Here is a 16,217-nt window from a genome sequence, read left to right as displayed (position 1 = left end):
CAGCTCACTTCCCAAGAAAGAAAGCCACACAGCTCACTTCCCAAGAAAGCCACACACCTCACTTCCCAAGAAAGAAAGCCACACAGCTCACTTCCCAAGAAAGAAAGCCACACACCTCACTTCCCAAGAAAGCCACACACCTCACTTCCCAAGAAAGAAAGCCACACACCTCACTTCCCAAGAAAGCCACACAGCTCACTTCCCAAGAAAGCCACACACCTCACTTCCCAAGAACGAAAGCCACACACCTCACTTCCCAAGAACGAAAGCCACACACCTCACTTCCCAAGAAAGCCACACACCTCACTTCCCAAGAAAGAAAGCCACACACCTCACTTCCCAAGAAAGAAAGCCACACACCTCACTTCCCAAGAAAGCCACATACCTCACTTCCCAAGAAAGCCACACAGCTCACTTCCCAAGAAAGCCACACAGCTCACTTCCCAAGAAAGAAAGCCACACAGCTCACTTCCCAAGAAAGCCACACAGCTCACTTCCCAAGAAAGAAAGCCACACAGCTCACTTCCCAAGAAAGCCACACAGCTCACTTCCCAAGAAAGAAAGCCACACAGCTCACTTCCAAAGAAAGCCACACAGCTCACTTCCCAAGAAAGCCACACACCTCACTTCCCAAGAAAGCCACACAGCTCACTTCCCAAGAAAGAAAGCCACACAGCTCACTTCCAAAGAAAGCCACACAGCTCACTTCCCAAGAAAGCCACACACCTCACTTCCCAAGAAAGAAAGCCACACAGCTCACTTCCCACAGCATCCTCAAGCCTTGAGAGAGGCTGATCAAACGTTTTCTCCACCCTCAAGCCTTGAGAGAGGCTGATCAAACGTTTTCTCCATCCTCAAGCCTTGAGAGAGGCTGATCAAACGTTTTCTCCATCCTCAAGCTTTGAGAGAGGCTGATCAAACGTTTTCTCCATCCTCAAGCCTTGAGAGAGGCTGATCAAACGTTTTCTCCACCCTCAAGCCTTGAGAGAGGCTGATCAAACGTTTTCTCCATCCTCAAGCTTTGAGAGAGGCTGATCAAACGTTTTCTCCATCCTCAAGCTTTGAACAAGGCCTCAGTTCTCATCAGCTTTAGCCACTTGCTTTCATGTTCCAAAACAATACATGAGCAATGCACAGTTCATTAACTCATGTCAAAGATTGCTCAAGACATGATGTCGGACAACGTGCCCACAACAGCGAACACATTCAAAGCAGCTACAAAATGCATTTTGGAAAACAGGATGTCACAAGAGATAATACAGTCATATGCCATTGGCCATGAAACTCCTGACAATATCTTAAGCAACAGAAACAGTGACATATCACTGGCAATGAGACTAAGGTCAATGTCTTGGGTCCTTGACAACTTGATCATGGATTGTCATCATCTGAATCACACAAGTAGTTGGAATGCCTATCCTAGTTCATAAAATGTTGTACAAAACGAGAATTCTCTCGACCATGCTCCAATGTCCTCCAGGAGGATTGCAACACTAGACTTACTCCTCCAAACTTGGATGTGTTGGCACATGTAAGGCTGAAGTGACAGCATTCACTTTTTTCCACAGAGCAGCAGCAAGAAATCCACTATTAATCCTATCAAGTGCTAGCAGGGTCTCTGAAAACACCACGAGTGATTGTTTTTCAACACTGGATATCCCAAATTTTTCGTCCAGCTGAAACTCCAAACCTTAATCTGTTATTTTATTTAGAGATGGAAATGCCAAGTGCAGGTGCATAAAGCATAACTTTTTAATCAAGCAACTCTGTTTTCATTCACAAAACAGAAGGCAAAATTCCATGCATACATCCTCCCTTCTACTTGGATATTTACCGAAACCTGGTAATATCATTATTTAAAAAAAAAAAAAAAGAAAAAAAAAAAGTTGCTCATGACCCGGAAACCTGACAACAATCATGAATTCAAATATGTTGCCTTCAAACAACTAACTCCAAAGAACAAAGAACCCCCAGAAAAAATTCTTCAAAAACCCCACCATCCTTGACAGAGTAAGAAACTGTCCACACTGAATGAAGATAAACGACTTCACCCTCCCCCCCCACCCCTCCCCGCCCCCAACTCACCCCCCACCTGCCTGCCACCACCAAATCAACAACTTCCCCGTTTTTGTTCTCGCAGGCTCTGCCACACAGCCATCAAAATTCCTCGGTTTTGTTCTCGCATTTGCTGCAGACCCGCACGGGGTAGTCCCATCCCCGCAGCGGCACCTCTCGCCGACCCGGGGAGCACTCGTCGCACACCCCCTGCCCACAGGCTCTGCAGTGGTGGATGGGGCGCTTGATGTTGAACTCCTGCTGGCACACTGTGCAAACCTTGATCTGCTCGTCAGGCACCCAGTACTCTGGTCGAGCAGAGTCCTTCAGAACACCTGCGGAAGAGAGCAAGGCAGATTTTTTTTTTTTTTTTTTTTCAGTTACAGTTTGTTTTCAGTTTCTCAAGGAGCCATCACTATGTTTTGGACAAATCTATATATACACTATGTACACCAAATCTGCTAGATGGACTGCTGACCAGCGCTTTGTTAGGCTTTGAGTGCATGAATATGTATTTGTATACCGATCAGAGTGGATTTGTTATTCAGAATTTTGCCAGTTGCCATGGGCTCTTTTTCAGTGACCAAGTGTGTACTGCATACAGTACCTCAGTTTATCATCTCATCCGAATGACTGGATGCTCAGTTAGATTTTCCAGTCATAGATGGGAGAATGACGGGCGCAACAGCCGAGTGGTTAAAGCGTTGGACTTTCAATCTGAGGGTCCCGGGTTCGAATCACGGTGACGGCGCCTGGTGGGCAAAGGGTGGAGATTTTTACGATCTCCCAGGTCAACATATGTGCAGACCTGCTAGTGCGTGAACCCCCTTCGTGTGTATATGCAAGCAGAAGATCAAATACGCACGTTAAAGATCCTGTAATCCATGTCAGCGTTCGGTGGGTTATGGAAACAAGAACATACCCAGCATGCACACCCCCGAAAACGGAGTATGGCTGCCTACATGGCGGGGTAAAAACGGCCATACACGTAAAAGCCCACTCGTGTGCATACGAGTGAACGCAGAAGAAGAAGAAGTTGGGAGAAAGAGCAGGACTGGGATTCAAACCCAGACCCCCGTGGACACTGAACTGTCAGCTACGTTTCTTAACAATTCCACCATGTTCCTATTTCTTCAATTAAAAAAAAAACCAAACTAACAAATAACTTTTTTTCCATAATTTTGAAGTGACACATTCATGTTCATAAATTTAGATTTCACTGAGATGTACGAAAAGAAGGTAAAAAACAATTAACTACACTTCACAGTGCCTTAGAGGAAAGGTCTGAGGAATATCTATAATGCCTCTCTTCATGCCAAATTTGATACTGCTAGAGTCTGCGGTTTCAAATACTGCTGCAACACAGATGTAAAGAACATGGAGAGTTGTCTCACTGACTCAATCAAAACATTCAACTCAAATCCTACAGAAATGACATTGGAACACGTGAAGATACACGTGTTGATAGCTCAAGAAATCCAGCACAGATGACAACAAGAACAGGGTTTCAAACAACAGCAGAAAACTGGCAGACTGACTTCTGGGGTAATCCAGCGCAGATGCCAGAACACCAAACGTTGAAGTGACAGCCTCACCCACTTTCCTGGCAGTCAGCGTTGTTTCCTTGTCGCTCATTTCATGCCCTGCACAGCACACACACTGTAATTAATCGCTCCATCTGATGAATGCCCTGCACAGCACACACACTGTAATTAATCACACTATCATTTCATGCCCTGCACAGCACACACACTGTAATTATTCACACTATCTGATGAATGCCCTGAACCACCATGAGTCTGCAAAATATAGCATCAGAAGTTTTCTTTCAATCACAGCTGTGTAACAGAATATCAGGAGATTAAAAAAACAAAATCATTTTAAGAGAGGACACACAATGAAAATAACTTTAGATTTCTGGAAAATTAAAGTTTTTGCACTGTGAGCATATAATGAAGTCAATGCATATCCTAAATTTATGTGGGAAAAAAAGCAGTATCATCAGTATTTATAACTAAAACAGTCGTAATAGCAAAACATCAAGGTATATATAATTGTAAATCAAGGAGAACATCATTGTTACACCAAATACAAATGTGAACAGTATATTAGGAGAAAAACACCCAAACACTGTCAACTTTCTTGCTCTTCATTTAAAATATTGTCTGTTTGCTTTTTGTTTTATATTTCAGATCATGATCCATTCACAAAAAAAAAGCAAACTTTGTTCAACCAGGGCAGATACATTATGCTGAAACAGACTCTTCTCCACAACACTTTCCAAAAAACAAACCAATCTGTTGAGGTGCTGAAAACAAAACTTGTGAACATGAAAGCAGTGAGTGAGTGGTGGGCTGATGGTGAAGCAATACAGGAAGGTTATTTCTTGAACATCCAGTCTGATAAAGTGAAAAGGACATACATGGCATCATGTACAATTCTTGTTTTTGTTGTTTTATATTCTAAGAGCACAACACAGAAACACAGAAAGAACAACAATAAAATGCTTAGTATAAAACAAAGGAAGAAGAAGAACAGCAACAATAACAAAGATTCACTATAAGAAATATCTGACAAAAAAACCCCATAACATAGCTTTTCCAAGGAAGAGAATGTAATCTCCATTCCATCTACAATTTCTAATTAAAATAAACCTTTTTTTTTTTTGGTGTGGGGTGTGGGGGGGTTCTTCTCTCATTTTTTCTTTTTGTGCAAGTTTCATTACAATTTACTGCTCACTGTGCTCACTTACAGTGTGAACCCTCACACTTCCTAATCTCACCACCTACAACCACTGTGGCAGACTAGCAGACACAGGCAGCGTGCCAGTGCAAACCAGTATTGCAAAGCTCTTTGAGAGGTTTGAAAGCGCTACATAAATATACTATTATCATAATCAAACCGCTTGTCCAGGCAGCTGACAGGGACACATTACATTTCATCTTTCAGACTTTCAGAACTACTCCAATATTCCTAAATTTTTAAAAAATTTTTTTTTAACATCTAACTAGGTGGATGAATGGGTAATTTACAACTGCCATTTTCTGCCCGTTTTGTCGTTTTCTGTCAGAGCTGTTATGCTGACACCTTAAAGTTCAACGGACAACAGAGCATGGTGTCATTCAGGGTTACAGACTCAAAACAAACCAAACAGTGATAACTTATTGATCTAAATAATACTGCAAATGCACGTTGCATGCAAGGTTAATAAACGAGCATGCATACACAGCAAATACACTGCAACCAACTGAAAGCTGTGACACACTTCTTCTGCACTTTCAGTATCATTTCTCAAACTCAATTCTTGAAAATACTTTTCAATTTTTTTTTTTATATATTATTAATAAATGAATTAATTAACTACACAATTTTTTTTCCATTCATATAAGATATAATAATTTTGTTCTTAGTCTGACTTGCTTGAAATCTGAACATTTTGCAGGCTGGTATAAATGAAAAATACAAGTGTAACTAACTAAATAAAATAATAAATGCAGAAACTAACTAAATAAATCTTCCATCCTAGAATACACAGATGTTGACAAGAACCCCTTGGTATGCTGGATTTTCACGTCTGAAAAGACAAACCCTGAGAGAGGGCCAGAAGTAGAGGGCTCAGAGTGTCCGCGAATGGATTACGCCGCGCCTTAATTTTAGCCCGATCGCCCAATCGAGCCATTTAATTATGTGACCTAGTTGAAGACATAATTTGACAAAAAACAAGAACGCCAGAGAATTGACAGACAGAAAATACGAAAAAAAAACTTAGCCGTATGAAGAGCACAGGAACAGGAGTCATGATGCCTGCCAGAAAAAGAGGGCGCTAGTCAGGGATACACAGGGGAGGTAACCAACTTCGGGAGGTTATCGGCCGTAGCTACTTTCGTTTTCTCTGCATAGGCGGATAGTAGTTTGCACAGGACAGGAATGTCAGACCCCTGCCAGAGTCTGCACTAGTGGGTCACGGTTAAGTATGTGTAATTAAACCCTGATTTTCTGACACAGTGGCAGTGGGCTGAAGTTACAGGTATGCTACACTGGCAGCTTCAAGTTGTGAACTGTGCCCACAGATGCTGCCTGGTACTGGTTATTCATTTCAAAGGCACTGAATCATAACAAGAACTTAACCTCAAGATGTCCTGAAACTGAATTTGATTTGATGCCTAACACTTTGTTAAGCAAAAGTTTTACTTTAACTACGCTGAACAATGGCACAAAACAGTTGACTGAAAATGCTACAAAAAAAAAAAAAAAAAAAAAAAAAAAAAAAAAAAAGAAAAAAAGAAAAAGATTCAAGAATGGCATCGATATATCTATATAATTCTAAAAGTCAGCATGTCATACCAAACGGTAAACTTTAATGAGTAAATCAAAAAAAAGGAAACAACAAAAATGAAACATAAAAAACCAAATTAGCAAAAGAAATTATGTACAAAACTAAAATTGGAAACCTGGTTTATTATCTTCAATGCTCATATTGTGCAGGTGTACTCTTAGTTGTCCTGGTAATTCTGCATTCATCCATTTTTCTGAGAGCCTTGAATTTGTTTCTTCTGGATATGAAGGAAAATCTGACCTCATCATGTCTGAAAGTGAAAAAGCTTTCTCTTAGATTCAAAAACAACCATTTGAAACACAGGACAGACACTGACCATTTAAATACTGAAAGTAACAAATACCTACACCAGTTTGGTGGTTTACATATTATTATAAGCTGGCCACAGGAGCCATCTAAGGACTTGACTAGCGACTGATAAATATGCCCCCTGCATACTCTGATACTGGATGATACTTTATAGGACTGCAACTGTGCTTTTACAAAATAACAAGTACAGAAAATCGAAACTAACTGAGAAAAAAAAAGAGTCAAAATACAAAAGTGTCTAACAACAAATAAAACCCCTTTCCAGTTCAGTTTTTGATTTATGAGACAGCAAAACCAGACGGCAGTTGGAGGGGAAGGGAGGGGGGAGGAGGGGGCGGGGGTTCAGAAAGAAAAAAGAAACCAACACACAGCAAAACCATTCACCAACACAGAAGCATCCAAAAAAAAACCAACAACAAAAAAACAACCCAGACAGACAGAAATATGAAGGGCAGGAGGGGTAGGAAGGTGCGAAGCCTATAAATGTGCTTCTCACCTGCACCGTTACCTGCAAAGCATGCATCACATACGCGCACCGGCTCGTCCTTCCATCCTCGCTCGGGGACAGGGCGCTTCTTGCTGGAGCACTCGTCACAGAAACCCTGTCCGCAGGCCCGGCAGTGGTGCTTCTGCTCATTGGTGGTGAACACCAGCTCACAGCCTTTGCAGGACTGACCAACCAACAGAAACTCAACAATGCAGCAACAAGAAAAGTTTTTTTTCTTTTTTTTTACAACATTTTGTTGCTCATGAACAACCAAAAGAAACTAAACAATGCACCGAGAAAACTTTTTTTTTAATAACATTTCGTTGCTCATCAGCAACTGACAGAAACTCAACAATGCAACAATAAGAAAACTTTAAAAAAAAAAAAAATTTCCACCATCATTTCGTTTTCGTTAACCTATCAGTTGTATGGAATTCGTATGTGGTGTTCTTTGACCTCAGGACACTACAGATCGTAACTAAGTTTTTGAGCAAATCTGAACGTGAACATAAAAATACGTCTGATAACTGGATTATCTTAACAATGAAGCTAAGCATTCTGAATTCACTAGCATCACTTAAGTATCAACACTCTTACAACACAGGATTAATAGCCAAGACAGTTAAGGTATAAAGATCCTAAAGATCCATAAGGTTTCACAAAGTCTATATATATATAGTCTGTTAAATACACACCAGCATGTTTATCAAACCTTGCATTCACAACAGAAAAGGTGACCAAGATTACCATTGCGTACTAACCATTATTTGTGAATTGGGTACCCAGTAACTGGGCGCAATCTGGTCCGCAATACACTCGCTGAGGAGTTTGGCTGGTCGGGCACTGACACTGCTGATGGTGTCCGCTACGTAGCTGAAGCCATCAACAAGCTTACGGGCTGCGTTGTGAGTTCCTTGCAGGGAACGGTGACCCTGAAAAACAAATACCCTCAGCACTGTCAATACCAAGCACAGGATAAACATGCATCAAGTGAACAATGAATGTGTCATTTGAATATAAAACTACTGCCATTCCATAAACAAATGTGTACGTTTTTTTCTTCAAATGAAAAGATCTACTACCTTTTGATTGTGAACGAACACTATGTTATTGTCCATGATGGTCTGCTAATCAATAATGAGCAATAAATTTGTTGTTCAAAGTAAGACAAAGCAACCAGCTGCCATGGCAAAGTGGTGAGTGCCATAAAAAGATGACTGGGAGTGGGATGTCACCAGTTTAAACCCTACCAGGGGCACTTCACTGCACACAAGAGGGGAGAGAGGAGGGCAGGGTATAGGAAGATAGGGGAGAGAGACTGGCAGTTAAGCTCAGATATGGACGGACCTTTCAGAATCTTCCTCATGTATTCTAACCAAAACAGCAATTGTTTTTTTATATTTCCCAAGTCTGGCTAACACTACAGAATATTAATGGAAAGAAAGAATAATGAACAGCTATATAATTCTGTGTCAAACCTGAATTTAGGAGTAATATCATCTAAATCTTAACAAATCATAAAACAGTTTTAAATCATGTGACCTTCATATCCCCGCTTTCTATCACCCTTTTGAGCAATGGCAATTTTCCAATTTACCAGTTGTCACAATAGGCGAGAGCAAAGAGAGAGCCGAGTCAAAACCGTAAGGCAACATCACAGCGTATCAGACAAGGCAGTGCTACACAGCTGCCGACAGGGCCCACCTCTGGCCAGATATGCTGCACCTCCACAATCACCACAGACTCAGGGTCAGGGTTGCCGTACCAGTGCTTGCGACTACGGTAAATCACCCCACAGGTATTACACTCCATCACATACCTGCACATCATATTTTTTCCATATCGTCAGTCAGATAATCATGCTAGGTTAACGTTTTCAGTCCCTGTGACTCATTCTTGATGTATAGTAAAAGTCAAGTAAAAAATTTTATTTCAAGATGGTAAACTGAAAAAGCAACAAATGTTTTTATACATCAAGCCGTCTGAAAAATATATTTTAAAAATATATAAGCATCTTTTTATTCAATGTCAAACCAGTACTTAAGCAGAAACTGTAACAACAACAAAAATGAGAGAAAAAAGACTATATTACCTTAGCAAAAACTTGATCTGCCACAAAGATCTATGGATAAGTGGTGATTGAAATGCAGGAAAAGAACATTGAACAGGTCTTATTTCCTAAACATGGGGTGTTGTGGAAGTGCAACTCCGCACTGCCCTACATACCTTTATGTCATCCATACCATCCTGCCTTTTTGGCTGCATGGGTTATTTAACGTTTTTGTTCAGGTAGCAATATATTACCTTGCACTCTGAAGCAGTGACAAACTGCAGTATTTTTATACAGAATGAAGGGAAAAGAGTGTTGAAACAGAACATTTTTAAAACCAAGTAGTACCCTCTGATATTTTCTAAGCACATACAATAACAGGTCAAATCTTTATAACATTCCATGTTCCACACGTCTTCAATAAAAAAGAAAAAAAAAGAAGAAAAAGACACAATATACTGACCCAGACACAAGGTAGGAAGTGAAGCCAAGAAAAGTATTTGCATTTGACTCGGAAGTCTTTGGCACAACCACATTCCTGCGACCAGACATGCTGCATTTCTGCACAATGAAGACGTTCAGAATGGCACTGATATCCTGGATCAGTAATCAATTAAATAAGCGTGGAGCGTGTGTTGTGTTGTGGTGTGTGTGTGTGTGTGTGTGTGTGTGTGTGTGTGTGTGTGCGCGCGTGCGCACATCTCAGTGGTTGTTTTTTTGTTTTTTTTTTAAATAATTTTTTCCTATGGATACATTAAAATATGTTCATTTACATGCGTTTGACAAGTGCATGGAACTCGTTTTTTTTCTTTCCAACAGATCCCTTATTTTGATTCTTTCCTCATTTTGTTGTTTTACAAAAATAACATTCTTTGTATTTCTGTTCCAATAATCCCTCGTAGTCATAGTTTGAATCATATTTTCTTTCATGTGTGTGTGCTCTAGGCAGCCTCCTCAGCCTCATTTGCTTGTGCTGATAAGCTTTGATGAGAAGAAGCTGAAATCTGAGTGCATGTCAGACAGCCATGGCCAATAACCGGCCGCAACACACTGTCACGAAACAGAGGCCTAAGAGCCTGGCCAATAACCAGCCGCAACACACTGTCACGAAACAGAGGCCTAAGAGCCTGGCCAATAACCAGCCGACAGCCATGGCCAATAACCGGCCGCAACACACTGTCACGAAACAGAGGCCTAAGAGCAGCTGTGAGCACTGCAGAGCAGGTCATTCATCGCAGACTGACCGCTAAAAGTTTGCAGAGCATCTGAACAATGCCTCAAAAAAAAAAGGGCAAATGTTCCATTGTGTAATAAGTTTTATAATTTCGGCCCACAGCAAACACTTCCAAAAGTTACCCAAGGTAAAGTGCTTTTCTCAAACCATCCCTGGATTTACTATTCAGTCCCACAACAAACACTTCCAAAAATAACCCGTGTCAAGTAATCTTCTCACCAGCCACCCTTTAATTCTGACCTTAACTTACCTGCCACCCCCCAATTCTTACCTTACACAGGTAGATCTTGTTGCCCAGCTGATCCTCAAACCTGCAGTTCACACCTCTGCCTGCATCGTGTGGTGACTTTTCAGTGTCATGGTTCATCGTCAGCACACACCTGGTTCTGTATGAATGGCATGACACACCCCCCCGTAAGTCTGTGTTCTTACAAATTCCATTCATAGTATGTTCTAAGAGCCTATTCACATGGCCTTTCACTGAAATATACTCTGCTTAAATTCATATACCGTAAAGTTTGGTCTATTGAGCGCACTGGTATATAAGCCGCACCCACTAAATTTTGGAAAAAATTGAACATTATACATACATAAGGTTTATAAGCCGCACTTATTTCCGGTACCAGAACACATACTGATACTACAGAAAAGCTGTCGATACTGTAGCTTATGAAATAAACACAAGCGGGAACAACACAAAGAAAAGCAAGTGAAAATCTGTTAGTGCCACAAAAAAACAAACAAACAAAAAAAAAAACCACAACGAAAATAAGATCCATAATTTAGGGATAGTCACATTTATTCAACGTCATCCTGCTCACTGAATCCACTAAAATCTTCGTCTTCAGTGTCCGAGTTGAAGAGAACCAGCACAGCTTCCTCCGCCATCTTGTCACTGACTTCAGCCTCGCTTTCACTTCATGAACATGAAAGTGGAGGTCGCTGCTGGTTCGTCGCTTGCACTGTTGTCAATTTGAACGCTGCATCATAGGCATAACGTCGCGTTTTCGGCATGATGAGGGTGTACGCTTGAGCAGAGTAGAACTGAATGCTGATCTGAAGGCTTTAATGTGTGCGGATTTAATTTATAAAATGTGAACAGTTAGCACACTATCCTGAAGCTCATCCAAAAATTCATGGACAGGAATCATGATTTTGGTGAGTTGAAGGGCAGCTAAGAATAGACAACAACGTGACACTCCCAGGATCGTTAAAATCCGCAAATAAGCCGCATCATTGTATAAGCCGCAGAGATTGAAGCTGGGGTAAAAAGTCGCGGCTTATAGACCGAACTTTACGGTATTTTTGGTTTTTCTTTCTAAACTTCCTTCTCTATCTACTTATAAGATTAATATATATACATGAAAAACATTCTGAATTTGCTTTAATCTTAAACAGAATCATCAACTGATCAAGCTATGAATGATGAATAGTTATTCCATAAATCCACAATAACTCTATCTCTGTGAGCAGTTCTACTGAATACCTAAGTCAAATCATACATCTTGAGTGAAATGATATTTGTCAAATGTTCCAAATATTCAATGAGCGCACGCACAAACACACACACACACACACACAATCACACACATTCATTTGAATTATTCACACTTACCGAAGTTTTGCAGGTATACATGCAAAATATAGATCATTTCCATCCTCCTGCTTTCACTTTTACAACTGCTATTTGTTTCAAACGAAGGAAGAGATTGATAAATCAAAGCAAAAAAAAAATTGTGTTGATTGTGTTTTATGCACACAGGCATTCCTTTAAAATAATTCACAACTTTAACATGCATATAAACATCATATGGAGGAGTCATTCATATAAAATTTCATGCTGAGTCATACATAAAATATAAACCTGATTTTATCTTCCCCCATCCTCTTCTTTGTTTTTTCCACCACTATCTGTGAAGAGAAAGCAGGTGAATGGAAGTAAAAAAGCAAAGAGATGACTACTCACTGGCAAGCTTGGCAGGTAGCAGTACACGTGAAGTACTGCTCTGGGAAGGTATCCTCCTTGACATGCTCTATGTTGCCACTGAATTTTCTGTTTAGAGCCTGCAAATATTGCTGCTTGCACATAATTTCAGTTACATAGATATGCAGTGAGCCTGCAATAAAATGCTATTTTGTGTAAAGTTGCTGTTCATTGGACATGCTGACAAACCAAGAAAAAACTACGAAAAATTAAAAATGTGCTGCAATGTATTGTTCTGCTCCATATCATGAAAAATAAAGACTACTAAACAAAAAACAAACAAAAAGAATCTTAGTTACCCTTACTGAAAAAAGACGTTTTAAAAATAAGTAATCTAAATCTAATGTATTAAAAAGTTGACTATTTGTATTATACCAAGAACATGTAACTCAGCAACAGTTATTCAAATGAAATCCCATCTGTTTAACTTAAAGTGGAGGTACGGGGTGGTGATTAAAATAAACCCCCAAATCCTAACTTATTACCCAAACTCAAATGTATGTCAAAAACAAAACAAATATCCCTCAAACTCCACAGAATACTATACCTTCAAAGACTGGAACATTACAGCAGGATGGCGAGCGGCTCTAATGGAATGGTCTTTCAGTTTGGTTAGTACCACATTCCGGAAAATCTGGAAGTTTGTCGGAAGCTGCTCAGTCTTGATGCCCACATAACAGATCTCGCTGAAAGCCTCGATCTCAAATTTATTTTTCACAAACATGTCACGTAACATGGCATCAGCGCTACGATCTGAAACATACACATATATGGAAATGGCTATAATTTGTCTGGAAAATGGGATAAAATATCAAACATAATAAATAACTTTCTGTGAGAAAGCAATGAAAAATGTTCATTATTCTATTCTTTTGACGTGCCTTAACTACTGGTATGAGACAATACAAAATCAAGCACTTTGACAACAGCATGAAACACGACAGCCCCTGAAGTAGTGGGTTTTTAAAATTTTTATGAACTTTCTTAATAAACAAATGTTCTGTGACATAAATCAGTCTGTATTATCAGGTCAAACACACTATCCTCTATTCAATGTTTTCCCAATCCATATAACATAGTTTTTAAAGTTAAAAATAAAATCTGTAGTTTGTATCCAGTTCATTGATCTGTCTTCTTGTTCCACATGAGTTCACAGTACATATATTTACCTGTAAAAAGGTAGTGTCACAGTTACGTGGATTGTGACTAGAGCCTTGTAATTTAGAAATCATGTGCATGCATAAATTCTGTTTGTTTAGTTGCTTGCCTGTTTCTTTTTCTCTTGGTGTTTTACTACAGATTTAAATTTCACTTACTTGTCTTTAAATATTGTGGCAAAGTCAGTCCAATGATTATAAATTTTACAAATATTAATATCTATATCAGTTTTACAAAATAAAACTGTACAATGTACAAAATACACAGAAACACACAAAAAAACATACTTGGATCACTTTTCAGTGGAGCTGTATGCATAGTTTCCTGGAAAACAATCAGAGTTGGTCCCAAGCTTGATTCTTTAATTTGAAAGCGATGTGATGCTGCCCTTAGCTCTTCACTGAAATGCTTCTTGTATGCTTTGGATGCATTGCTGAGGAAAACAAACATGTCCTTGTGCAATCTCTCTGCTCTTGTGCGAAATACAACGATGTCCGATATTGCTAGGATTTTCAGAAGTAGCCGCGTTCTTTTGTTGTCATTGGCTGAAGATCCCAGCAGTCCTTCAGTGTCAACAGTGATGACGTTATTCTGATGATCAAAAGCTGCCCACACGCCAACGGTGCATGAGTTTTGACTGGCTGAGGTCTGGAACATCTCCCTGCCGTTGTAAAAGGTCTGGTTCAATGTGTGTGATTTCCCATCTCCTGTGTTTCCAAAAATGGACAGTATCTTGACCTTTGCATCTTCTGAGCACCCCAGTTGCTGTACAAATGTTTCTTCATCTTTCACCTGCAGCAGAAAAAGAAGATGTTTTTAGTTTAGTTTAAAAAACTGACATTTCATAATGTGCATATTAGAGTATCAAAATATGTTGGCTATAGAGATCAATACTATATTGTGAAAAAAAAAATCACCAACATTAATCCATTGATTTTTAGCGTACACAAAACTCAATCTTCTCCCTCTCTTCTATGAGTTTATTCAGCCAAAGCAAACTGCAAAATGTATTCTATTTCATTAGCCATAAATTCAATAATTTCCAATATTGTTGTTCTTTCCTAATCTTTCATACACTGTATTTATAATGTGTGTGAGTAAAAACCAATATTCCAATCCATATAATCAAGAACCATTACCCACAAATGACAATGGCTGGCTGCTTTTTGTAGCAAAATTCTACACAGCTAGGACAAAGCCTGAATTCTACATTGGCAGAATAAAGTCTATGCATGCCACACTGAGATGTCAAGACACTGTACATATAAGACTGAAACAGTAAGAGAGAAAGGTGGTCACATGTATTATGTATGCAAATGTGCAATGTGATGTAAAAAAGAAAAAGAAAAAAAAAGTGTAAATGACTACGTTTTATTGTTTTTCTGGTCAAGAAATGATATAGACACCTAATGTTTGTGGCTAACACGGTTACAGAAAATCTGGTAAACATGGTCACATACAACTTTACAAGTAACCCCCCAAATTAAACTCTAAGTGAACCTAATGTTGAAGTTCATGAGTGCAGAGGATGAGGTTTGTGTGTGTGTACGTGTGTGTGTGTGTGTGTCATTTTCCTGGCATTGAAACTCATCGTTTTCCATGTTTATTTCACTAAACAGGTCGCAAAATGAAATCTGATGAAGTGACTGATTTAGTGAGTACCTGTAGTTCTTCCTTGTCATTGACCAGTAGGAAGCTTTTCGCTCTGGGCCCATCAACACTGTCATCGTTAATATCCACACCTTCCAGCTCTCTACCCATCAAGTTCATATCTGGTCCAGGACATAAGTCTGGCATACTGTTTCCACTGCTGCCAATGGAATGTGTACTGGCCATAGTCATTATAGCAGTATCAAAACCACTTTCTCTTGTTGGCAGGGTTTCCTCTGACGGAGAATTTTGTGGAAATGAACAGAAAGTTAAAGTACCATCTCCTACCGGTGACATAGGTTTTATTGCCAACTGAGTTGCTGCTGCTGCATCTTGAGCTGCCCTTTCTCGCTCCCTTTTTTGGTAGTGCGCAAATGAAATATTCACATGCTGTTGCTTCCTGTTATGGTGGTAATCGGAGTAACAGTCAAAACAGAAAGTATGGTGACAATTCTCACACCAGACGTCTGCGAAATTTCTGTTCTTGCAGACTATATTAACTCTACCCGCTTGACACAACAGACTATCTGGTGGTGGCTCGATCGTTCGTCGATCATGAAACTCGAAACTAACTTTTCGTGAGTGAATGTCTTTGTCGCACTCTTGGCATTGGGCCGAGTTACATTCTTTACAAAAATAGGCAGCTACTGTTGAAGGATTGGGGCAACATAGCTTCTCTTGGCAATACTGCCGCGATGTTCTACATTTCACACGACGCTTAGGCTGCTGTCGCATCATTTGGACGTTGTCCGTGGAACTATCACATCAGTCTTCATTACGTCATGTGAAATGGATGCTTCGACGATCTTTTTTTCGCCCCTATTCTTTGGTCATCAAAACAGTGCATCTAAATGATGGACTGGAAATATAAAAATAAATCCTAGTCATAGACGAAGTAATACAAATGAATAAAGAGAAACAAACCAATTATTATGAACACAGTGATATTTGCCT

At 39.7% G+C, this 16,217-nt stretch overlaps 1 protein-coding gene across 2 annotated transcripts; it reads right to left on the bottom strand.

Moving 5' to 3' along the window:
• Positions 1 to 661: 661 nt before the first annotated feature.
• On the bottom strand, positions 662 to 16,158 carry LOC143281538 (zinc finger FYVE domain-containing protein 1-like). Of its 2 annotated transcripts, none has more exons than XM_076586753.1 (11): positions 15,276 to 16,158; positions 13,901 to 14,405; positions 13,003 to 13,208; positions 12,438 to 12,535; positions 10,743 to 10,857; positions 9,701 to 9,798; positions 8,892 to 9,006; positions 7,949 to 8,119; positions 7,197 to 7,371; positions 3,594 to 3,698; positions 662 to 2,390 (listed from the first exon to the last, which is right to left on the bottom strand). In XM_076586753.1, the coding sequence occupies exons 1-11, from the start codon at positions 15,999 to 16,001 to the stop codon at positions 2,158 to 2,160; spliced, it is 2,547 nt and encodes an 848-aa protein (XP_076442868.1). In that variant the 5' UTR covers positions 16,002 to 16,158; the 3' UTR covers positions 662 to 2,157. The 2 variants fall into 2 exon arrangements, with proteins under 2 accessions (XP_076442868.1, XP_076442869.1); XM_076586754.1 differs by having other exon boundaries at positions 7,209 to 7,371; positions 15,276 to 16,157.
• Positions 16,159 to 16,217: the final 59 nt, after the last annotated feature.

This window comes from Babylonia areolata, chromosome 4 (assembly GCF_041734735.1).
Source record: "Babylonia areolata isolate BAREFJ2019XMU chromosome 4, ASM4173473v1, whole genome shotgun sequence".
Classification (NCBI taxonomy): Eukaryota; Metazoa; Mollusca; class Gastropoda; order Neogastropoda; family Buccinidae; genus Babylonia; species Babylonia areolata.
Note: the sequence above shows the minus strand (reverse complement) of the source record. Positions and strands in the feature narration are given on the sequence as shown.

Excerpts from the sequence above, each read along its gene's own strand:
- LOC143281538 (XM_076586753.1), bottom strand. The coding sequence starts at position 16,001 with ATGATGCGACAGCAGCCTAAGCGTCGTGTGAAATGTAGAACATCGCGG. Across the intron at positions 13,209-13,900 it reads TCCACTGAAAAGTGATCCAA|ATCGTAGCGCTGATGCCATG; the intron begins GTATGTTTTTTT and ends TGTATGTTTCAG. Across the intron at positions 12,536-13,002 it reads TAATGTTCCAGTCTTTGAAG|GCTCTAAACAGAAAATTCAG; the intron begins GTATAGTATTCT and ends CAATATTTGCAG.